This window comes from Papio anubis, chromosome 6 (genome assembly GCF_008728515.1).
Source record: "Papio anubis isolate 15944 chromosome 6, Panubis1.0, whole genome shotgun sequence".
Classification (NCBI taxonomy): domain Eukaryota; kingdom Metazoa; phylum Chordata; class Mammalia; order Primates; family Cercopithecidae; genus Papio; species Papio anubis.
In genome coordinates this window covers 78,682,352-78,707,291 of record NC_044981.1, presented here as the reverse complement: position 1 = coordinate 78,707,291, position 24,940 = coordinate 78,682,352, and the positions used below count along the sequence as shown (strand labels likewise).

Here is a 24,940-nt window from a genome sequence, read left to right as displayed (position 1 = left end):
TGGCATCTATGTCGGTTATTCAGAAGATACATTGTATAGCTTATTTTTTTGTTACATTTTAGATACTTGAAATCATCAGAAAAGGAAGTTCTAGATAAGTGAGATGTTGTGTGGTATATTACAAATTACTAATGAAATTAAATGGAAAATATAATAGAGAAGAGTAAGGAAAATGAGTGTTAATTAGGCTGAGCAAAAGCCCAGAGGAACTTTCCAAACTCATCTGTGTTCGGTTGTGTGAACAGTTTTCAAAGTATTCCTCTTATCTACGCTACATGTGAGAGTGGACACACACTTCAGTATAATGTGAACACGCACAGAAGATTTCAATAACAAACACAAGTTCATACTAGTTGAATACGAGTGAACATTTACAAATATAAAGTGAAATATGATCATACAGTCTCAGTTTAGTAAACTGTGTAAACTCAGTTGGTAAAACCACACAGGGAGGCAATGATAGGTCCTATGATAGATTGATTACAATGTGGATCAAAGTAGATATTCCAAGTAAGTGGTCAATTTGTCCTCAGTGCTTGAGAAAAGTGAATGGATGTTAAGGTGTTATTGGAAATTTTTAAATATTACTAGGGCAAAAAGACTTTGGTGACAGGTTTTGAGGCAGAGATTGTCTGATTAAATATTACATGGCAGAGGAGAAGATAAGGTGTAGCTACAGAAGGTTGGCACTTGTCTGAAGGCAATTTTTATCAGAAACATACATGAGTCAGCAGAGAATGCGTCAAATATCTAATTCCTTAAGTCACACGCTATAGTGTATTCCAATACTAAAATTCTTATTACAAGAAAATATTCCCATTATCTAAATATTTGGTTATATCTTTAATATGATACACGATTAAGACAATACCTATAGCATTTTTGAGCTTCAGCATATAGCATACAGTAAGTAAAGCCCTTTAAGAGTAAGCCTCAATGAATACTTGGTGATAAGTTTAAGCACGTATCGATCGCTGCCTCTGTGCCAGGTACTGGTACTTGAAATAATGATGATGAAAGTTAGGAAAAAGAGATTGGTTGTCCTGAGCTGCCATTCATACCCCTTTGCCTAGTTTCTCTAGTGACACATGCTTGTGAATTCCCTGGGTCTGGCCCAAGGTGCAACTTATAGGTTTAGAAGTTTAATGCAACTTGTAGGTTTACATACATGTTATGGACTCTGTGTTTGTGTCCCACACCCACCCCTAAAAATGTCACATGCTGAATTTCTAACCCCCAATTGTGATGGTATTTGGAAATGCGGCCTTTGGGAGGTAACTGAGGTTAAAGGAGGTAATAAGGATGGGACCCTCATGATGGGATTAGTGTCTTTATAAGATGAAAAAAAAGAGAGTCTGCTCTCTCTCTCTCTGTCATCCTGCTTGTGCACAAAGAAGAGATCACAGGAGCATACCGTGAGATGGCAGCCACTTCAAGACAAGAGAAGAGGTCTCAAAATGAAACTTCCCTGATTTTGGACTTCTGAGCCTCCAGTGTTGTGAGAATTAAATGTCTGTTGTTTCAACCACCCAGTGTGTGGTGTTTTGTTATGGCAACTAAGACACCACCTTACCTGTGGGTAAGCAAACTAGACCATATTGGGACCATAAGTCATTTTGTCCACCATGTTCTAGACAGTTTAGCTAACTGGATCAAATCATCAGCTTTTAAATACAGAAAGGAAGAAGCAGGGAATTTCTCTCCCTAGATTTTATAAGTAGAAAAGAAAACCATCTGAGGATGATTTTTCCCCTTAGTGGAATAGTGAATCAATAAAAACATGTGGGAGGGCACAGTGACTCTCACCCGTCATCCCAGCACTTTGGGAGGCCAAAGCAGAAGGATCACTTGAGCCCAGAAGTTAGAGACCAACCTGGGCAACAAAGCAAGACCACATCTCTACAAAAAAACTTAAAAGAATTAGCCTGGCATGATGGCACTTGTCTGTAGTCCCAGTTACTTGGGAGGCTGAGGCAGGAGGATCTCTTGAGTCCAGGAGGAAGGCTTCAGGGAGCCATGATCACTCCACTGTGCTCTATAGCCTGGGCAACAGAGAAATATGTTATTAAAATTTTACTTTAATAAAAATTAAAACTTGTGAATCTGCCTGTCGGTCTATGGTATTTGACAAGGACATGATTTCACCACCAATTAGACCAAATCTCCTAAATATCTCTGAACCTAACGATTTGGCCATTGAAGAAAGAGCAATGACCTAGTTGCAAAAATCAGTTTATTAAAAAGGCTCTTCTGTTAATTAAGGAAAGATGTTTTTGCTGATCATTTTTAGTAAAAGTAGTTTTATTAAAGTACTTTTAAAGCCTGGCAGGTACTTTTAAAAATCAGTAGCCAAAAAAGTATTTGTTATTGGGAAACCACACTAAAGAATAATGATGCTAATTCTAGGTTCTTTACAGCTATAGAGCCACATTCTTGTAATATCCAGTGCTTGGTCCAGTTGCCTTATCCCAATATTCTTGATTAATAATCACAGTTTATGTTTGATGAGAGTAAATAACCTGATTTACTAACATAAGGACAAAAACTTATGAGTAATTAAAATGGTCAACATTGGAATAAAATGCAAGATATACACAATATAATTTTTACACTATGTAACAAACTGAATAACTTATGGTAAGTTATACTTCTGAATTAATTTTAATAACTAAACAATAAGTGGTAAAAAATTTTCTTATCACTGGACAACCACTTGCAGAGAATGTGACTGAAGGGGATTAAAACTTAAAGTATAGGGTTAAAGTAGATGATCTTTTATAGTCTCTTCTTATCCTGAGATTCTTTCTATGAAATAAGAATTGAAAAGAATTATTCTATCTACAAGTAAGAAAGGTAAAAATGTGTCCAGAACTCTGATCTTGGTTATTGCTATGATCTGAATGTTTACATCCCCCCAAAGTTTGTATGTTGAAACCTAACTCCGAAGGTGATAATATTGAGAGACAGGGCATGTGGGAGATTATTAGGTCATGAGGGCTCCTGCCTCAAAACTGGAATTAATTCTCTTATAAAAGGGGCTTACATAAGCTTGGGTGCCCCTTCCACTACATGAGGACACAGCAAGAAGGTGCCATCTATGAGGAATGGACCTTCATCAGACACTAAATCTATTGATGACTCCATCTTGGACTATCCAGCCTTCAGAACTGTGAACAATAAATTTCTATCATTTAAGAGTTCCTGGTCTAAGATATTTTGTTACAGCCACCTAAATGGACTAAGACAATCAAACATTATGTAAATCTTTTTCAAAATAAACATTGGTTTAACTAAGAAACATATCAAAACGGAAAAAATTGTTAAGTTGCTTCTGCCCACACACATTTCGTTTGAACAAGAAAAAAACATAAATAAAATGTGTTATTTAGATAAAGAGGGAATGCCACAATTTTAAATTTCAGTTGTTTTGAAAACTGTTATTTGAAATCCACCATTGGCAAGCTTCCCAAGACGATAAATCAGTACAGTCCTTCGCACACAGTAGACATGTATGCATGTCTACTAAGTATGTTTGTTTAGCTAAGTGAGTTCAATCTAGTTCTCAATTTCAAATCTGATAAACATAAGAGAAAAAGTATATGAAGCAAAACTTTCTGGTTAATGCAATATATTTTAGTGTTCCTAAATAGGTCATATAAGATTCAGGATTCACTTGGAAAAGAAAAGTGCATGACAGAATAAAAAAATAAAAATAAAAAAAAAATTAAAAAACCTCTAGCCAGGCATGTTAATGCATGCCTGTTATCCCAGCTACTTGCGAGGTTGAGGAGGGAGGATCTATTGAGCTCAGGAGTTCAAGGCTGCAGTGAGCTGTAATTGTGCCACTGCACTCCAACCTGGGCGACAGAGCAAGACTGTTTCTAAAAAGAAAAAAAGAAAAAGTCTCTGCAAATTAAACAAGCTCAGTTTTATATTTTTGAAAAGTATATTGGACAATGATTTTAAGAATTATATATATAATAAATATGTACTTAGAATTTAACCTTCAGTACCAAACTATTTTACTAAGCACCCAAAGGTATTCTAAACTTACTCAAATCCTAGGAGTTATATTCAAAGACTCAAAGACGAAGATTCTGTGTATGTCTTTGTGTGTTCGCAAGTGTGTAAGTATGCAAAACTGACCTTGGAACATTTTTGTTTCTGTGATCACATAGATGTTTTCCCCCCAAAAAAAACTGAGCAAAATTTTTGAGTCAATAACCGTATTCCACTGGAAAAAATAATAAAATGCTACTCAGTGAAATGTGCTTGGAATTAAATCAAATCATTAAAAAAATAAAATGGTAGTTAATACTTGCTGAAATCCTGTATACAAAACACATATGGCTGGGCATGGTGGCTCAAATTTGTAATCTCAACACTTTAATGCCAAAGCGGGAGGATCATTTGAGGCCAGGAGTTTGACACCAGCCTGGTCAATGTAGCAAGACCTAATTCTCTACTTCAATTAAATAAAAATTACAAAAGCATATATACAGATACAGTAAGAGTTACAGCTAATTTATTTTTTAAATTTTTATGGAATTATTTTTAAGAGGTTCACATTATAAAAGAATCTGCATGGCCAGGTGCAATGGCTCATGCCTGTAATCCCAGCACTTTGTGAGGCCGAGGCAGGTGGATCAACCAAGGTCAGGAGTTGGAGACCAGCTTGACCAATATGGTGAAATCGCATCTCTACTAAAAATACAAAAATTAGCCAAGTGTGGTGGCACACACCTGTAGTCCCAGCTTCTCTGGAGGCTGAGACAGTAGAATTGCTTGAACCCAGGAGACAGAGATTGCAGTGAGCCGAGATCACGCCACTGCACTTCAGCCTAGGCAAGAGAGCCAGACTCCATCTCAAAAAAAAAAAAAAAAAAAAATCTGCGCTTGTACTGAATTTCTGCTGTTTTGAACATCATTCACAAAATCATTTATCATAATCTAATCAATTATTTCTTGGTATACTAGTCCAGAGTATAACTCCCCATTATTAAAAAATTATAAGATAAATTTGAACCCTGGCAGAATCAACGACTTGAGTGTGCCATGAGAGAGAGAATGATGTGACCTTAGAAACTACCGGAAAGAACAGACCAGACAAGAAATAAGGCCTACAATTGCTGAATTTTAAGGTGTACTTGATTTATAGATCACTAAAACTCTTCAAACATAATGCCCTGAACTATTTTCCCTTTTTACAGCCCTTTAGCAAGTATTTATTTATTCAAGAAATACACATTGAGTGCCTACTCTGTGTTTTGCCCCAAGGCAGTCACTGGACTCTGCTTATACTACATGATGGCCAGAATGAGTGTTGCAGCCTTGGTTCCTAAGGAAAATAACCAGACCCTCCTTTTAAAAGTCATATTCATAAATTTTATTCATTTTTAGGAAAGGACATATCTAAAATTACTAATCAGAGAATTCACCCTATGGTCCTCATACAAAAGCTGGATTTTGTCAAGGAGAAAAAGACTCTTTCTTGAAAAAGATTACAGAATTCTTTGTCCTAAAAATGTAGCACCTCATACATAGAATGTATAGTATAAAATGATGTGGCTTTCAACACATGATCATTCATAATTTGTGAAGTGTCTTCCCTATGCATACATGAAAAGTCCATATTTTGAGTATTAGTTAAATAAAAACTTGAGATCTTAAAATGTCTCAGCTTCCCTATTTCTAAACTAGATTATTTCATAGAACAAACTATTTCTCCCATTTTTAAATAATACACATTGTAATTGTTATTTCTTAAAGCAGTAAAACAGTTAATAGTTTTGTTTATAATGCTTGCTTTTTCTTCTGATTTGTAATTCTTCAAAAAAACTAAACTAAATGTCTCAGACCCAACAGATAACACAATATAAACACTGAGGGCATGAGCTGAATGGATCCATCTCAGAGTAGTACAAACTATGTTGTAGCTTTCTGTCTCTATCCCGATACTAATTGTGTTACCATCGACCTTTATGCAATTTCACATTTAATACACAACCAGTATCCTATTAGATTCTTCTTAGAGTAGGACCCTGAGAATAAGTCCATTAAGAAATCACATGTTATTTATAATACCTGTTGAAGGTTTAAAGTGTGTCTAATTTTTAAGAAGGCAACAAAATTTTCCTACAAATGAAACTCATCACCATGTAAAGAAGAGTATATACTTGGCATTGAAGTGTCCATCTAGTTTCAATATCTGTACCTATACATTTTTTAAATGGATGAAAATCTCCTGATTTTGAAAAACGTTGAAATGCTATTGATAGGGTTCAAGTCCAGGCATAACCTATGAAGTGATCTCACTACAATAATCAGAGCTGGTTTTCTCTCTGATTTAGATGATCCACCGCCCTGTTTTAGGTCTCTGTTAGCCATAAGCACAATTGGCATCGTTCCCGTGAATCCAGAGGCAAATCTGGGCGTATTTGAGGGGAGTGATGCGAACAGCAACGTTGTAGTCCTTCTGAACCCCGTGGACATCCACCCACTGGTGGCCTGAGTAGACCGCAATGATTTTGCGCTTCCAATTCTTTTTGTCTGGATCTTTCAGACGCAGATAGACCCCGGAACCGGTGGAGCCCGACTCAGCATCGCAGTATTGGTAAAGGAGATCATTGGATTCGTCGGACACACTGCAAAACCGATAGACCAACTGATCAGCCCTATCGTTATCAAATCCTGAGAAGTGGATCATTCCACCAGGCATTTTCTTGATTGTTGGGCTGATTCCGAGTTCCATGTATTTTTTTTTGTGAGCACGCTTCAGCTCCAGAAGAGCATAGTCATAGTCCAAGGCAGCGTCCCCCATGCCTCCTCGTGCCCAGCCCTTCGGAATGTGGGTATTCTTGACCCGGGTCCACCGGAAGGAAGGCCTCCCTTCGGAAACCCTCTGACCCCCGCCAGATTGTTTTCTTCTTCTCCCACCCTTGACTCTGTCCTGCAGATGCTCTCTGGTACCCTCTCTTTGGTCACCACCACTAGTTTCTCTCCTGCTCCTCTTAGAACCTCGACGTTTCTTGCCTCCACTTTTATTCCTCATCTTCAACAACCCTACCCTTAGCTTTTTACTCCCTTTGACATAGTCCTTTCCATCGTGAACACAGTGGGCAGCAGTTAGAACGTGCTGAGGGGAAATGAGAATGCCACTACAGCCCGTGGAGAGCTTCACAGCTGTGCTGAAAGGGAAATTGGTTAAGAATCTTTTGTCCAAGATGCTGAACCTGCTGTCGGTACCATACACCTGTCTCTTTCTCCTAACAGATGCTCCCTTTGTGGTATTTTGAGTCGGCTCAAAAACCAAATCCTGAACTTTCACTCTGGTTAAGGTTCGGGTGCCATTCTCAAAGACAGTCTCATAGGAAAGATAATCCTCCAATTCAGAAAGGCTGGGAGTTGGGAGTTCTTTCTGGCATTCGATGCCGCACACTGTATTTACCATCATCTTAGCATCTGCCTCAAATGTGGGGCTGGTGAGATGGAAAGTCCTTTCACTGACAATCCGGGGTACCTTTCTCAAGTGCCAGGTAAAATCCCGTTCCATTTCAGATCCATCGATGAGGGTCCACCCGGGTGTGAAAAATATCAACCAAAGTAGCATATTTTCCATTTTGATCTTCTAATTTTTTCCTTAAAAACAGAAAAAGAGAGAGGTTTACAATGTTTTCTTTTTAAATCTTATCCATTTCATTTAGGCCTTGGATCCTAAATGTACCTTCCCCACAAAGAGGTGCCCTTATTTCCACCTTACCTAGCTTTTGAGATTAGATAAATGCTGGTAAGTGGACTCACATAGACTTCCAAAATCAGTAAGTTGTTTTTCACCCAAACTTCCCTCCACCAGCCCTAATCGACCTCGCTCCCACCCCAACCTGTCATCCTGTCACCTCCCCCTCCATCTCCCCTAACAGCCCAGTGCCTGAGAGAGTACAATAGGGTAGTAGGTTGGGATCCTCTGTCGGCTAAGCCACAATCTCCTCCTTAGGTATCCTACAACTTTATATCCAGATGATTTAGAAATAAAGGTAGCAGCAAATGCGCTGCGGTCTTTTCCAACACTTAGCTACTTAAAAACAGGGATCATAACTTCTTCATCTCTAGACTGTAACTGCCTAGCACAGAGCTAAAAAAAAACTGCTCATTGAATACAGTGAATGTCCATGAACCAGGATTGGCAGCCCAAGCTGATGTAAAGGTGCAATGCAAATTACTGGATAATGTTTTAAAGCAGTAAGAGTGTTAGCAATAAATAAATTGCTAATTAATCTTCTATTGATCTGCTTTGATTTTTATAGAACTCCTGGTCATAAAAAGAAAATATACAGCACAGGCCATTTTATGCTAAAGTAAGAAAAATGTACCATGCTTTGTTAAAAAACAAAGTTATGCTTGAAACCACCATCTAAGCAAAGCATCATACAAAATGCTTTATGGTGGGACATTACTGCATATTAAAATTATGTGTAAGAATTTATGAAGTACAGGCTATTGGGAGGACATAATAATGGTTAGATATAGTCCCTTTTCACCATAGGTCTCACTATCTAAGACCACTGTTGTTGTTTTATTTAAATATTGTTAAAGGTGCCAGCACGTAATAAATTATATAATACTTTTCCTACTGTTCAAATCTTCTTGCCCTCTTTTTCTTTTCTTGAGGCTCACTGGCACGTACATGTATCTATTTAGTGGAACTGATGTGTGTCAATCTTTGCTTGGAGGTGGGTATAGTAGGAGCACGCTGGAGCAGCAATTTTGAACCCTGTGTCACTGTTATTTGTGAACTATGCTTCAAGTCATTTTTAACTAATAGTTAAAATATCAAGACTTAAGCAAATGATTTGTACTTTGTATAAAGCAGAGGCAATTCAGCATTCGCTTATCCCTACAATACCTTCATCCTCAATGCTTTCTGATAAGTTTTATTTTATTTATTTGGTTTTTGCATGGAAAAGCACATTAGCAATGGCCCACAGCCATTGTACCACAGGGTACACCCACAGGATGTGTGCACTGGCACAAAAGGCAAAAATCAACCCTGATGCAGAGTTCAGTATCGGTATCCCTTCATACAACAGAATTTATTTTGTCTTATACAAGTACAATAATTTTATTAACAAACTGAAACATTATTTTGATCAAACAAAAATGTATGCTACATTAACCTATTTATTGTTTAAATGTGATATATTAATGAAAACATAATTAATTTGAACTGTTATACATTTGGAAATATTAAGCAGGCCGGGTGTGGTAGCTCACACCTGTAATCCCAGCACTTTGGGAGGCTAAGATGGGAGGATCCCTTGAATACAGGAGTTCAAGACCAGACTGAGACCTCATCTCTACAAAAAAAAACTTTTAAAAAATTAGTCAGGCATGGTGGCAAACGCAAGTAGTCCCTGCTACTTGGCAGGATCGTTTGAACCCAGGAGGTCAAGGCTGCAGCAAACCATGATCATGGCACTGAACTCCAGCCTGGGCAACAAAGTGAGACCCTGTCAAAGAAGAGAGGGGGAGGGAAGGGGAGGGGAGGGGAGGAGAGGGGAGGGGAGGGGAGGAGAGGAGGAAATCTGTGTTATGTTACAATATTTTCTAATAGTCACCACTGCAAAGCAGTAATTATATCATCAAGGATTTTGTAGAGCAGAGCCACTTAGTATTTTATTTTGTCTTCTACGAAATTTTTCACAATAGTATTTCATCAAATTAATTTAATTAGAATGAAAAAGGCTCACAACTCAGTAACTCTACTGAGCGCTTGAAATTATAGTTCCCAGGATGAAAATTTATGTCCTTGGCTGAAAAAAAAAAGTGAAAATCAAAGAGTTATTTGCTGCTACTTAGCTTATCAACAAACCAAAATACATAAAAATGATATATATCATTATATATATATATTTAAATCTACTTGATTTGCAGCAAAATTTCAATCAAGGGAGTTGTTTTGGTGTGGGAAACTTTTTTTTAATTGCTTTTTCATTTAGCTCTTTATGACAACAGCTGTCCACTGTGTACTTAATATATGATTACATCAAAGCTTGAAAGTCAGCGAAATATCCACGTCAAGAGACACAAAGTATCTCACTTGGTATATCTTAACACTTGATACTAATGATCTGAGCAGCAATCCACATGTGAAAGGCATTCCTGGGCAAAATAAAGGAGGTCTAAATAGTGTTACTGAGATATTTTTTCCCCAGGTAGGTCTGTCCTATGCCATAACTCTGTAGCCAGACTTCTAAGAAAGCCTCATCAGAGTTGAATTGTATTTAAGTATAATTTTATTTCTGGCTATGTAGATAAAGCTATTTTCTAGTCAAAGGCCTTAGCCAATACTTGGGAAGTTTCCAATGCCATTAGTTCCTTTGAAACCATGCTTGGTACAAAGCAATGATTTGATTTACCAAATGATAACACCAATGACATAGGCATGGTTTTCCTGCTCTGTGTTCACGTTCACATTCTCACAGCAGTTATGAATGGTGGTTGAGAACCCAAATCCTGGTTGCTCACCAAAAGGAAACACCAGACCAGGGGTTCTCAAAGGACAGCCCCTACACTAGTAACTTCGGCATTACCTGGGAACTTGTTAAAAATGCTAATTCCCAGGGCCTGCCCAGACCTACTGTTAGAAACTCTCCTGAAAGGGTGGTGGAGAGCGGTTCCCAGGTGGGTTTAACCGGCCCTCCAGATGACTTTGACACTCAATAAAGTTTAAGAACCACTACAGTAGCCAAGGCTCTGGTGTAGCAACATGAGCCGTACCCCAGAAGGTGGTCTTTGCAAGGATGATGGCTTATCTGGATTTTAAATGACATCTGCTTAACTCTGTGTACAAAATTAATTTATTCTGACTTCATTCTTTTACTGTGTTAGCAACTGACAATATCAAATCACTCAGCCAGTTCATAAAGAACAAACATAACTTACTTTTATTTATTTTTATTTTTATTTATTTTTTGAGAGGCAGTCTTGCTCTGTTACCCAAGCTGGAGTGCAGTGGTATGAACTAGGATCATATGTCTCAAAAAATGAAATTCATAAGGTTTATATGTAATGCCTCCAATATCTCATACTACAGATCATTCAATGGCATTGGTTCACCAGCCCTGCCTGGTGCCCTTTGAGGGAGCTCTATGCAGTGCACCACAGGAATAAAAACCATGCCCACGTCTACCCTTGGGCATGGGAAGGGCAGAGCTTTGTAATATGACCTCAGAATCACAGTAATAAGAGGACACAGATTTAGCCTAATTTGGCCTGTAATTTAAAATTGGGCAAATGTTTAAGGACACTTTCTTTTGGAAAATCTAAGTTTGTCTTGTGGTAAAATGTCAATGTGGCATAAATGATAGCTCTTACTGATAGAGCAATCCACAGTTTGTTCAGTGGATATCTACATATGTCCATTGTTCAAAAAGGACTAATTCGTTGATCTAAAAAGACACAGTCCCGATTGAAGGGGCAGCTATAAAATGTTGAAAGTCTAACGTCCCTTGTCTTCCCCATCCCCCTCATTTTTCCTGTCTTGCAATATAATTGTGACCTTCACTGTCCATTTCCAGATGGCTTGGATTTGGGGCTTCAAATTCCAATTTTGGTGAATGAAAGCGAAGTTGCAGTGATTGCTGTCCACCACTGTGAGTCAGCACACACACAGCTGATTATAGGTTAGATCCTGAAGACAGATTGAGTAGAAGGGAATTAAGGAGGAAGTAAGAATGTCTGTGTACGTAGACGAACTCTTACTGATGGAAGAGATGTAATTACACATTTGTACCCAATCTATTAACAGATGTGACCACACTTAACTACGAGATCACTTACTATTACCCTTTTGTTATTTGTTTATAGTTTCTTAGAAATGTGATTGCTCTCAGCGTTGAGAATATTTCTGTATCTGTTCCAGCATAGTGGTTATGAGTGCAGACCAAGGAGTGGGAAGGCTTGGGTTCAATTCCCTCTTCACCACTTATGAGGCATGTACATGTGGACATTTCGTTAACTCTCAAAGTTTCACTTTCCTCATCTGCAAAGTGGGGATAATATTACAGTAATTTCAACTTCATAACATTGTTATAGAGATTAAATGAGATGATACATGCAAAGAATTACTACTGAGCCCAGAGGATAGTAAGCAGTTAACACATGTTATTTTATAATTATTATCCTACCTTAATTGGTGAATTTGTATCACTTCAGAACAGGTTGTTATATAAGCCAAAATTAGAGACCTTGTAGTGTTCTAAAAAGTCAGTTTCACAGTCAAATATTTTTATTTCAAGATAGATAGTTTCCAACTCACTCTAAAATTCCCTTTTTCTTTGTTTTGTTTTGTTTTTTGTTCAAGGACAGCTTCACTTTAGAGACTTCCCAAATGAATGCTTTCCTAATTACTCATTTCTATGAATATCCATGGCTCTGTAATATATTTTTTTCATTGCTATTAAACTTAAGTGTGATTAAACACTCTGCAGCCACAAAACACTTAAATTGCATTTTCTGTGTCTTATTTATAGCGTGGATCTTCACTGGGAATTTTGGAACTGCATCAGACCCTCAGTCTGAAAAGAAACAGAGTCTATGTCAACATAATTACTCTAAGGGAGTGATCTACAATGAAAGAAAAACTCAACTTTTTGAGTGAGTCTATCTAGAGTATATAGAATCCTATGATGAAATGACATTATACCTTAAGGCTCAGTTTCTCTTTTGTGTTTTGTTTTTTACCCTAGAAGTTTATATTCTAGCTTAGATACAGCAGGCAAACTAATGAAAGATTAGAAGGCTGCCCACTGTATTAATATTTCAAATCAATTATTTTTCCTGTCTATGAGAAAGCAAAGATGCTGACTTAACACTGAAGGACCTGCACTGAATTGCTTTCCCTTTCCAGGTGACAGATTCGCAATTACTCATGCCTTTCTTTTCACCTGGTTCCTTGTAATGTCTAGTGAGGAACTTGTCCATATTTATGTATATAGTATGTTGCCATGCGACACGACTTTGCATTGATCTGTCAAACAGTTCCTGGGAGGCTGCTGTGGGTCAGGAACTACTCAGTCATATCAATGACCCTGTAGGGCCAACACCACCCTCTACCTTAGTGTGTATGTTAGGACACACCAATGATTGCATGACCACCTTTTAAAACTTGGCTGTCCTCTATTTAGCCATCTGCAATCCCAACACCTGTCCTTCCCAGCACCACTGGCTGTGTTTACATGCATACCTAAATTCGAGGACATGCTCTCATCTTCTCTACTTTCATCCTCCACCTACTCAGGATTGACACACAACAGGGAGACACTGGGGCCTCGCCAGATGATTCCGAATAACTGCAGAGAGAAATGGCTTGGGCAAAAGGCCACAGCAGGAGAGGGGGAGAGTTACAAATGACATAAACAGGAATAAAGCAATCACTAAAGAAATCGGTGATGTTTTGGATGACAATTGTAAAAACTTTCATAGTCAATTTTATTTTGGGGGAACAGATGCTGAGGAGAACAGATGCTGAAATCTAATTCCTGACCCACTGAGGCGCTCCCTGACAGCAGCACTGCATGGAGGTAACATTTAAGTTAGAAAGATAAGTTAGAAACATTTAAGTTAGAAAGTGTATGAGAAAATAATCGTGTCTGTAACGTAATAAAAGAGGGGAGTAAGAACTACAGTGTTTCAATGATTATGGGGGCAGTAGGCTTTGAAGCCAAATCAACTTAAGTACACTTGCCACTTGTTACACTGTGATCTTGTGAAGGTTACCTAATCTCTCTAGACATTATTTCCCACATTTATTAGATAGAGATAATATTTTGGAGTATTTTTGTGAGAAACTAATATGATAGGCACAATGCCCAGAGCACAGTAAGCACTCCACAAAGATTAAAGCAAATGTTATTCATATCAAACAGGGGGAGCCAAAACTCAGGTAGATATTTATAAGGTATTTTATACATCTCTAACTGCCTCATCATGGTATGCCAAAGATCCTCATCCCCAAGACCTGTGAATACTTCCCACACACGAGAAAAGAGACTTTACAAATACGATTACATTAAGGATTTTAAGGTGAAGTGGTTATTCTGAATTATCCAGGTGGGTCCAATGCAATCACAGGGGCTCATATAAGAAGGAGCAAAAATGGGTTAAGAGTGGGAAGAGCTGCTAGATGGAAGCGGAGGCCGGAGTAACGCAGGACCATGAGCTGAGGAATATGAGTGCCCTCTAGATGCTGCAAAAGGTGAGGAAAAAAGTATTTCCTAGAACTTCCAGAAGGAGGAACATAAACGAAAATGTGTTATTTTAAGAAAAACATGCATAAATGCAATTTAAAAACTAAAAACAGATCACAATAAAGCTTTAGATTTCTGATCTGCAGATCCATAAGATAATAAATTTGTGTTGTTTTAAGCCACTAAGTTTTCGGTAATTTGTTACAGCAGCAGTAGGAAACTACTACACGTAAAAACAACAGTCTGCCTGACTGTTTAGAAAGAAAGAAGTAGTAGGGAGTGGCGGATGCTGTGGCTCACACCTGTAATCCCAGCAGTGTGGGAGGCCGAGGTGGGTTGATCACTTGAGGTGAGGAGTTCCAGACCAGCCTGGCCAACGTGGTAAAACCCCGTCTCTACTAAAAATACAAAAATTAGCTGGGTGTGGTGTTGTGCACCTGTAATCCCAGCTACTGGGGAGGCTGAGGCAGGAGAATCCCTTGAACTGGGAGACAGAGGTTGCAGTGAGCTGAGATCATCCCATTGCACTCCAGCCTGGGCAACAAGCGAGACTGCGTCAAAAAAAGAAAAAACAAGTAGTAGTAGTAGGGAGTGATTAAAAAGTAGAAAAGGGCCAGGCGCGGTGGCTCACACCTGTAATCCTAGCACTTTGGGAGGCTGAGATGGGAGGATCACTTGAGTCCAGGAGTTTGAGAGTAGTCTGAGCAACATAGGGGGACCCTGTCTCTACAAGTGTGGTGGCGCATGCCTGTGGTCCCAGCTACTCTGGGCTGAGTTGGGAGGATCACCTAAGCTGGGAGGTCGAGGCTGCAGTGAGCTGTGATTGTGTCACTGCACTCCAGCCTGGGCAACTAGAATGAGACAGGCAAACCCTGTCTCCAAAAAAAAAAAAAAAAAAAAATCCAGCGGAAAAGAATGTTTCCTTCTGGGACTTAAAACATAAATGAAAATGTGTTATTTTAAGAAATAATATACAGAAATGCAATTTTAAATCTAAAAACACTAAAAACAGAAGATCACGATAAAACTTCATGGCGGTAGGACATGCAATATTGCTACAGGAGAAAAAAGAATTAGAACGGTAAATTTGTCTATTCAACAAATGCATACCAAGTGCTAACTCTGTCATGCATCATTTCGAAGCCTTTTTTAAAGAATCTATCTGATAGTCCTTAACTGTTGAGTTGGACTAGAACATTTCTAAGATTTCTTCCAGCTTTAAAGTTCTAGAGTAAACCGCAAATGAGAAAACACAAGTAACTTACTCATCAATGCTTCTCAGGAAGGTTCAATTCCTAGTCATCCAGGGAAGAACTTGCCTGTTATCCACGTTGCTACCACTAGATGGCAAAGTTAGCCTGCTGATGGCAAATCTAAGGCAGGTATTTAAAATATTTACACTTACTCAGCTGTGAAATAGATTTTATTTTAAAAGCATGTAAGATTCAGCAGGGGCAAAACTTCTAACTGGCTAATAATATGCTAAATGGCTGTGACATATGGAATTTATTACATTTAGAAAACCCACCTACAGGCCACGGAGCCCATCCTGATGAACTGAGGGCTGATAATGCTGTCTACAGCCAGACAATTTTCTGGCAGAGAGTTTTTCAAAAACAGCTGTAGTGCCAGCACACTTCCAGCATGACCTACAGCACTGTGAACTAGTCCCCCAAACGTACCACAATTTATTTCAATGCTAAGGAAAATTTTGAACCTGCCAGATATTTCACATATGTTTATCAAATACTTTATAATCCATTACTAAAGGATAAACTCTCCACTGATTCTAGGCTGAGAATAAATGGCAAGAAAGTTCATTGACAGCGGGCCAATTTCTATTCAAAATAGCATACCGTAGCACTATTTTCAAGTTCAGTTTCATAAATGGAGACCAAAAAAAAAGTCTGTTTAAAAAGTTTGGCAGTACTTGAGGGAAAGGAAGATGGTAAAGTTACACAGTTGATTATTTTACAGTAACCCACAACTTCTGTTTCTCATCACAATAAAAAACAAAACCTCCCTTTGTTTTGGGGCTATTTTTCCATGACCTGTACATGTAAATTTCTGCAATTTCTGCAATGCTACGGGTCAATCAAATTTGGGGTGAATGACATTAAAGGAACCCTAAGAGGATTCTTTCATATGCTGCCTTATGAAGTGCACAGCATATAGCTCTAAACTTATCTGTATTTTTAAAGTTGGCCTTTGAGAGCAAAGAATATCTATAAATAGGTATGCTGCTTTTCAGGTTTTAAAGCATCTATGGTCACAATGTTTTTAGCTAACTCACATCAGTTTTACCTATATGAAACTTAAAGTTTTTAATTGTAAAATAACAGCTTGCCTACTACTAACTTGACTTTACTGTTTCCTAAGCTCTCCATCTCAGATTTCTCATCTGCAAAGTTAACTCAGTGCTGAGGCAAAGTGGCTTCATCCTCCCAAATTCTGAGTCTGATCCTACTGTTAAAATGCAATATGCTTGTTGGATATTTGAGCATTGGGCAGAGGAAAACAATTTACCCAATGGAGAAAATTAACTCACACTAGCAATTGTTTATTTTAACATCTAATAAGCATATACTATATGCCAAGTATATGCTAAACAATCTCACATTTTAAAACATGAAAAAGCTTCTTAAAAGCATACAGTTTTTCCAGCTATCTGGAAGAAAAATGGGAGACAGTATCCACGTCCACCACTTCCCTCACTAAAGGAACTCCTCTAATATTTCCTAATAAAAATAAAATTCCATATGATACTTGGCCGCTACTTTCAAGCCTACATGTCTTATTTGGCAGGGATTTTAACATTCTGTCTTCTAAATTATAAACCAGATTCTAAGTATAATTCTCCAGCCAGCAAAATATGACTTTTTTAATCCTCTGGGGAGACAAATGTACTTCGGATAAAATAAGAATGAATTTCAGAAGTCAGAAGGGTTAATAAGGGGTGAAAGCCCCCTAGACACAGCATGCAGCTTCTTTTCAAATCAAGGACAGTGTAAAAACGTCTGAGCAATCAAGCGGGAGTGTTTCTACAACTTTTTAAAGAACCTTTTATTATAGAAAATTTCACGATTACACAAAAGCACAGAGAAAAGTATTAAAAGTCGAGAGAAAAGTGTAACCCCCATGTGCACATCACCAGCTTCAACTATTGCCAATATTTTGCCAATGTTTCATCCACCACCACCCCACACACTTTTTTTCCTCAGCTAGAGTATTTCAAAGCAAGTCAAAAGCTTTTCTACTTCGTTTCGCCTCCTTATTTTCTAAACGTTTTCCTATGCTCCTTTTGCTGACCTCTGCAGCCAAGTTGATAAAAGGGTAGAGGGAGAGGCTAGCTTTCATAGTAACCCCGCCAAAGAGACTTTCCAGGAATGCGTGTTATACCTTTCTCAATGGCATCTGTTAACAATCATAAAAATAAAGAGGGTCCCCTCTGGTACTGCTTAAGCAGAAAGAATTCCGTTTATATTCCAATGCAAACATTGTTGCTGTTAATATTAAACTGCAGAGGCCGGCACACAGAATTGCCTATGGGAAGGGTGGTTAGTTTCTCTGAGGACTGAAAGAAAGTGCCAAGTTTGACCCCTTTCTTCAAAGTCCTTCAAAGAAGCGCTCCTCGGGTAGGTCCTGCCTTTCTCAGGGAAATTTCTAAGTTCTAAGGTTGTTGGGTTTGGGGAGCTTCATCTTTACCTGCGAGGCTTGTTTGGTCCCCGAGGGCACTGTCAGCTGAGATCAGAGCTCCCGAGGAGGCGGGCGGGGACGCTGCAGCTGGGAGCCTCTCAGCCAGCCTGAGCCGAAGGCCGCGGAGCCAAGGCCGGGCCACAGCACCCGGAGCTCCCGCCGAGACTGCGGAGGAGGAGAGAGCAGCGCCGCACCACGGCCGGGAGGTGGGAGGGGAAAGGGGGCGATGACGCGGGGTGGGTGCGGTGGGATGGGGGAGAAGGGGAGGAGGAGGAGGTGGGCAAGAGGAGATGGAGATGGAGAGGGAGGGAGGAGAGGGGACTTCCCTGGAGGAACAGGACGGACTTGGCCGTGTCTCGCCCCAGCATTTCTGCCCACAAGCTAAATTAAGCATTAGGAAAAATTCATCAGTAGGTTCACAGGGGATGCCTGTCCCTTTGATAGTATGCACTCCTTTAACAGTCTCAGGGTTTGTTCAGTAAGTCTTATTCCCCACTGCTTGCTGTTGAGACCCCAGGCATCTAGAAGAACAGAGGGCGTCTCCCCAACCTATCCCAAGCTAGTCTCCACCAGGGACCTCGCTTCTCTGGATGCACAAGCCGTAAGGTTACCCCGACTTGTACCAGCGCCAAGCGCGAGGGCCGCCTGGAGCCCAGGGTTCCCACCAGTGCCCTGACTGCACACGAGGATGGGGACCCCAAGCTAGGACGCCCGGACCCCCGGGAGCATCCTGCGCTGCCTCCAGGGGGAGCGCGTCAGTTTCCGTCTGCCGGGAAAAGGCTGGTTTTCTTCTTTGGACGAAAAACCTTTAAGGTCCTTTCCCATCTCAGTCCCACCAGCATTCTAATCTCATCCGTTCTCTCGTACTTTAATTGTCCTCTTTAGGAGAGGGGTGGGGGGCCACATGAGGAAGGAAGCCTCATTTGTTTAACAACAAATTCTAGTGGGTGACGGGTCTGGGGCAAGATGCCCTGATACAACAAGTACAAAACTCAGTCCTGGCCCTAAAGCGGGGAGATCAAGTAAATGCACAAGTATTTATGACACAAGGTCTTAGCATGTCTTGTAACACTCGGTTCGTTAGTGAATTATTGCATATCTCAAGTTTCTCTGTACCTTTAATGAGATCATAACATACTTAGCATTGTCCCTCGTTATACTCAACAGACTGGTTCCAGGCCCTCTTCCCCTCAGCCCCCCATACTAAAATCATCTCATATTCAAGTCCAAGTCCAGTTGTGGGCCCTGGGGAACACGTATATAGGAAAAGTCTGCCCTCTGTTTAAGCAGTTCTCCCTGAAAATGCTGTTTTCTAACCTCTTTTGGGTGAAAAAAAAAATGTGTGTAAGTGGACCTGTGCAGTTCAAATATGTGTCCAAGGGTCAACTATATATACAATTTCATTGCTGTTTTCTCATTTAGCATTGTTAACATATGCATTTACCCATATATTAAATCCATTGGTAATTTTTACCAGTTAGAATTAGTTTTGAAGCTCTCTGCCTCACCAATTAGATCATAATAGCCACATGTATCTTTGAATCACCACCATCTACCATAGGGCCTGGCATATAGTAGCTGCTGGATTATACGTGGAACTAAACAGTTTGCTAGTCAGCTGGAGTGTGAAGTCACAGAGAAAGCCCAGAACGCAGAATGGGAATCCTGCCTGACACTAAATAGCTGTGTGCCCTGGGCCTCTGCTTTTTCATCTGTAAATTGAGATGGTTGAGCTGGAGGAGTTCCAAGGCCTGCAGCTCTCAAACATTTTTGGGATTCTAACACTGTATAAATCCAGAAGGATTCACTGTGGACCCAGGTCTGCTTCCTTCACTTTATTCACCATTCTCTATTGGCATCACAGAAAGCAGACTTCCAGGGCTCTCTCATTTTCATGCCCCCCTTCCTGAACTTTTGACCCCAAGCCCTCTTGCACCCTATTTCTGGATCTATTCCAGGTTGTCTTATTGGTTTGACTGTTTTCAAAATGTATCGCTTTACTTCATCTGGTCCTGATGCTTCATATTTACTCTTTTTCTAGTTCTAGGTTTCTGGCTTCCTCCTTATTTTTAAAAAATGTTAATTCATTAAATTTTTAGAGACAGGGTTTTTTAATTCTCACTCTGTCACCCAGGCTGGAGTGCAGCGGCAGGATCATAGCTGACAGTAACCTCAAATTCTGGGCTCAAGCAATTCTCCCACCTCCACCTCCCAGGTACACAGGCACATGCCATCTCACCCAGCTTTTTTAATTATTTCTTTTGTAGAGGCAGGATCTTGCTATGTTGCCCCGGCTGGTCTTGATGTCCTGGCCTCAAGCGATCCTCCTGCCTTAGCCTCTCAAAGTGCTGTGATTACAGAAGTGAGCCACCATGCCTGGCCAGAATTCTGGCTTCTCTTAATCAAGATTTCTTCTCCTGGCCTAGTCCGGCCCCTCAGGTTTTCTATAGCAAAGTATGAGCAATTCTGACACCCATACCAAACTAGATTCTCAACCTATCAAATTCCTCGTTCTGGTCTTATAGTGATGGTCCTATAATTTTCCAGTGTTTCTCAACCAGCTTTCCACATGGGAATGAAAACTTTGTATAATATAACTCTTACCATTTTAGGAAATAATGCATTGTAGGAAATGTTATCAGTTAAAAAAATTAAACTCATAACAAAGTTTCTAGCCGTGTCTCCTCAAGCTCTTAGACTTTATCTTCAATTATTGTGATTATTGTGACCAAAGACTTTATCAAATTACTTTTAATACAACCCAAATTCTTGATTAATGCACCAACAAAATTGATAACTATTTGTCCTTTGTGAGGTCCCCAGCTTAATGGAGGCATTTGTATGCTTCTCCGGAAATGGAACCAAGAGGCCCAGAACACATCTTCTGTCACATTTCAGGTCGTGAGAGGGGTACAGTGGCCTCTATAGAAGAAAAGCGGTGACCACTGTCAGGCCTGGCTATGATTAAGGCTGCACTACTTAGCCTTTTCTTCTACACTTGATTTCCCAAGAGGCTGAGACCAAAATAGAATAAATCTCTATCCAAGACTAAATCTTATTTATCATGGAAATGCACTTGGAAAGTTTTAGCTGTGGAAAGACAGGAAGAGGAGATGTTTCATGGTCCATGGTGAAGCTCTAAGTGATGACTCAACCTTGTAGAGGGACCTGAATTGCTGTGGCTCTAATCTTCCTGTTAACTTTTAATCCCAAGGTTTTATCAAAACCCTCTTTATTATTTATTAGGTTGTATGGTTCTGCCTGTTTAAAAACCTAGGGGTCCCTTGGTTAAGGCAGACTAAGAAAATTAAGCAGATGTAATAAGAAAAAAAAAGATAAGGTAGCATTTGTCCTCAAATTAGATATATTCTGATAGAAGCCACCTATGATCTGCTCATTTGAGGAACAGTTGCTGGCGCTCCACAAATCTGCAAAACCATTGGCTTTCTCTGTCTTTTTGGGTGGCCCAAGGAAATGCAATGATGTGTTCCCCCAAAAATCTGAAAGTTGGGTCCATCAGTGCAGCCCCTCCTCCATTTGGTCCTGTTCTTTCTGATAGGCAGTGTTGATCTCTCTGCTGCGTTTGTGCCAGCACTGGTCCTGGGTACTTGCCACACTGTTCGGGAATTATTTTTTTCCATGTCTGCCTCTCAGATAGGACAGCTTCAAGGGCAGCAAAACTTTTATATATGCAGCACTAAGTACAGTACCTGCAACGTAGATATTTAACAAATGTTAACTGAGAAAATCAAATGAACCAGAATCAAGACATTCTACCACTCTCATCTGTAGTTTAGACACAATAGAGAGAATTATCAGAGGAAACTGGATTTCTTACAGAAACCAGAGACTTAACCTAGAAGCATCATAAATAAATATAAATTAAAAATCTGAAGAGGACATGAACTCCAGGAAATGCAGCCAGGACTAAAGCACTGGGCCCCAACCAGAAAGTCTCCCAGAGACAGGATTTCACAGGACATTGCCAGAGGAGAGAGACTCTTGTAAAGTTTAATTCATAGGCATGTAAATTAAGGCTAATGGATCAGTCATTTATATTCCAAGTTAGGAAATTTATGATAGCTTTTTGTTTTATATTTTATTATGACATGTTTTCTTGGTTCTGGAAATGATGATTAAATAACTAGAGGACATGAATAAGCCTTCAATAAAGAGATTTATCAGAGTCAAATATCCTGGGCAAACCACCTAGTTAATCACATACCCAGTCAAGAAGAATGAAGGCTATTCCTCCTCCTTCTGCATGGCCTCTGAATATGGAACTGAACCCACTATGGATAAGAACAGCGTACTCAATGGAAATATATCTGGGATTAGGAAACTAAGGTTTGAACCTGAACACTACCACTTATCTGCCATGTGATTTGGGCCAAGCCACTTAACCTCTGGGAGTCCCTCTTCCCTCATTTGAAAGTTAGCATGATAAATGTTGTCTGGAAGAGTGGTTATGAGGAGCAAATGAAGAATGTATGTGGACACCCTTAGCTGTGGCCTGGCACATAAGTGCTTAATAAGGAGAGCCAGGAATTGGCCCCAGGAGCAGTCTAGTGAGTGACATATGACTGGTTTTTGTGCTTCCACTTCACTCCCAGGAAAGGCAAGAGACCATGGTACCTCTAATGTCAGCTTCTCTCTGTTATACTTTCCCTTCCCTTTCTTTCTTTTTCTTTTTCTTTTTTTTTTTTTTTCTTTTTTGACATGGAATCTTGCTCTATCGCCCAGGCTGGAGTGCAGTGGCACAATCTTGGCTCATTGCCACCTCTGCCTCCCAGGCTCAAGCGATTCTCCTGCCCTGCCTCAGCCTCCCGAGTAGCTGGGACTACAGGCACGTGCCACCACACCCAGCTTATTTTTGTATTTTTAGTAGAGGTGGGGTTTCACCATATTGGTCAGGCTGGTCTCGAACTCCTGACCTCAAGTGATCTGCCTGCCTCAGCCTCCCAAAGTGCTAGGATTACAGGCGTGAGCCACTGTAACCAGTTCCTTCTCTTTCTTATAATGCCCCAAGATTCTCACTAGATCCAGAGATGAAGCATCCATTAAATCAAATAACCTTCATCACATTTAGGTAACCTCCTAGAGGATGAATAAAAAATCATCAGTGAAGTTAGAGAGTGGGGACGTCCTGCTTCGGAGCGGGAATCTTCATTGTGCCAGCGACTAAAAAGAGAATTAAATATGGGTGATGTTGAGAAAGGCAAGATTTTTATTATGAAGTGTTTCCAGTGCCACACCGTTGAAAAGGGAGGCAAGCACAAGACTGGGCCAAATCTCCATGGTCTCTTCGGGCGGAAGACAGGTCAGGCCCCTGGATAATCTAACATAGCCGCCAATAAGAACAAAGGCATCACCTGGGGAGAGGATACACTGATGGAGTATTTGGAGAATCCCAAGAAGTACATCCCTGGAACAAAAATGATCTTTGTTGGCATTAAGAAGAAGGAAGAAAGGGCAGACTTGATAGCTTATCTCAAAAAAGCTACTAATGAGTAATAATTGGCCACTGCCTTATTTATTACAAAACAAATGTCTCGTGACTTTTTTATGTGTACCATACTTTAATAGATTTCATACACCAGAATTCAGATCATGAATGACTGACAGAATATTTTGTTGAGCAGTCCTGATTTAAAACTAAGACTGGCTTGTGGTTAAATGAGTATGTTCAGTTTTTGAATTTTAATAGTAATTCCAATTCAGTAAATGCTATCACTGTTTACCCCTTCTAAAGATATGATTAGACTTTGTTAGTAATGTTCAACTTTTCGCAAAGATGGTGAGTGCCATCTTAAAACTTACTGGAGATTGGTTTTATATTTAGATTTATATAGCTGGTTCTGTGAATATATTTAAATTACTAGGGAAATTCCTTCACTGTCTCAGTACCAAGCAAGATTCACCTGTGTTCCTGTGTTTTGTGTTCATTTGCCTCTTAAAGGCAAGGGTTGAAAGTAAATAAGGTAGCAATGTCTAGAGTTTTGGCCTTAACGATGCCAATCTAATTATAATTCCCTGTATTTAAAATGGTTCCTTTTACTTATTGAAAAGCATTTTAGTATGGTTTATGTGTAATATTAAAGATTATTCACTTCTCACATCTTACAAATTTATAAGGTCACATGCTTTTAAAATAGTAGCAAGTTAAACTTCACTCTTGAATTCTTTACAATCTAAGTCAAACTAAGTTATAATTTAGGATTGTCTTTAAACAGCCATTCAGAAACATAAATCTGTAGAACTGTGTATTTGTGATTGGGAATGGTGCTTTTGCCAACTTAAAAGGATTAAAGTAGTGGAGATATACACAAATTTTAAAATTATGTGTGATTGCAAGACTAAAGATAATTAAAAAGAAAACCACAGATCATGAAAAAAAAAATCATCAATGAAGAGATGATAGATGAGAAGAACAATGAGAGATGGGAATAACTCACAGGCTGAGCCACATTTTGTCTTTAAGGACAAACATTTCAGATTGCAGATGTTTTGGTGTGGCCAGAAAATTTGAAGATTTCATTAAAAATTTGATTTCTAGTTTTTTGGTGTGTGAGAGAAAAATTAGACCATCAGGCAAGTCTGGTCCACATTCCCTCATGGCAGTAGTCAGCTGAAGCTAAGTAGGAGCTAACAATTCAAATGAAACAGGCCCGCTTGAGGTCGGCAGGTGTCACCACTCCTTGTTGTTGCCTCCATATGCTGTCAGAGTATTGGTTTCCATTCGCCATCTCCAATGCGTGATTGTTTCTCTTACTCCTAGCCAACTGCACAAACTACATGCGAGGTTACCAGAAAAGATAAGGATCGTTTGCATATCAAAAAGGGAATCCTGGAAGCAGAAGAATTGTTGGGAGAGAGAAAGTTTTAAAACTTGGAGTAGAAAGAACAGCTAAGAGACTGTTAAAATAGTTCAAGCTAGATATTATGAAGCTTCAAACCAGGCAGTAGCCATGGAGGTGGAGTTGGGGAGAGAACAGATT

General features: G+C 39.5%; 1 protein-coding gene and 1 pseudogene across 2 annotated transcripts; one reads left to right on the top strand and one right to left on the bottom strand.

Moving 5' to 3' along the window:
* Positions 1–5,362: 5,362 nt before the first annotated feature.
* On the bottom strand, positions 5,363–18,305 carry PRSS35 (serine protease 35). Of its 2 annotated transcripts, none has more exons than XM_031667279.1 (2): positions 17,952–18,305; positions 5,363–7,638 (listed from the first exon to the last, which is right to left on the bottom strand). In XM_031667279.1, exon 2 carries the CDS (start codon positions 7,616–7,618, stop codon positions 6,380–6,382), a length of 1,239 nt encoding a protein of 412 aa, XP_031523139.1. In that variant the 5' UTR covers positions 7,619–7,638; positions 17,952–18,305; the 3' UTR covers positions 5,363–6,379. The 2 variants fall into 2 exon arrangements, with proteins under 2 accessions (XP_031523139.1, XP_031523140.1); XM_031667280.1 differs by lacking the exon at positions 17,952–18,305 and adding an exon at positions 13,244–14,549.
* A 4,543-nt stretch (positions 18,306–22,848) lies between these two features.
* LOC116275320 lies at positions 22,849–23,480 on the top strand (annotated as a pseudogene).
* The last annotated feature ends 1,460 nt before the right edge of the window (positions 23,481–24,940 follow it).

Excerpts from the sequence above, each read along its gene's own strand:
- PRSS35 (XM_031667279.1), bottom strand. The coding sequence starts at position 7,618 with ATGGAAAATATGCTACTTTGGTTGATATTTTTCACACCCGGGTGGACC.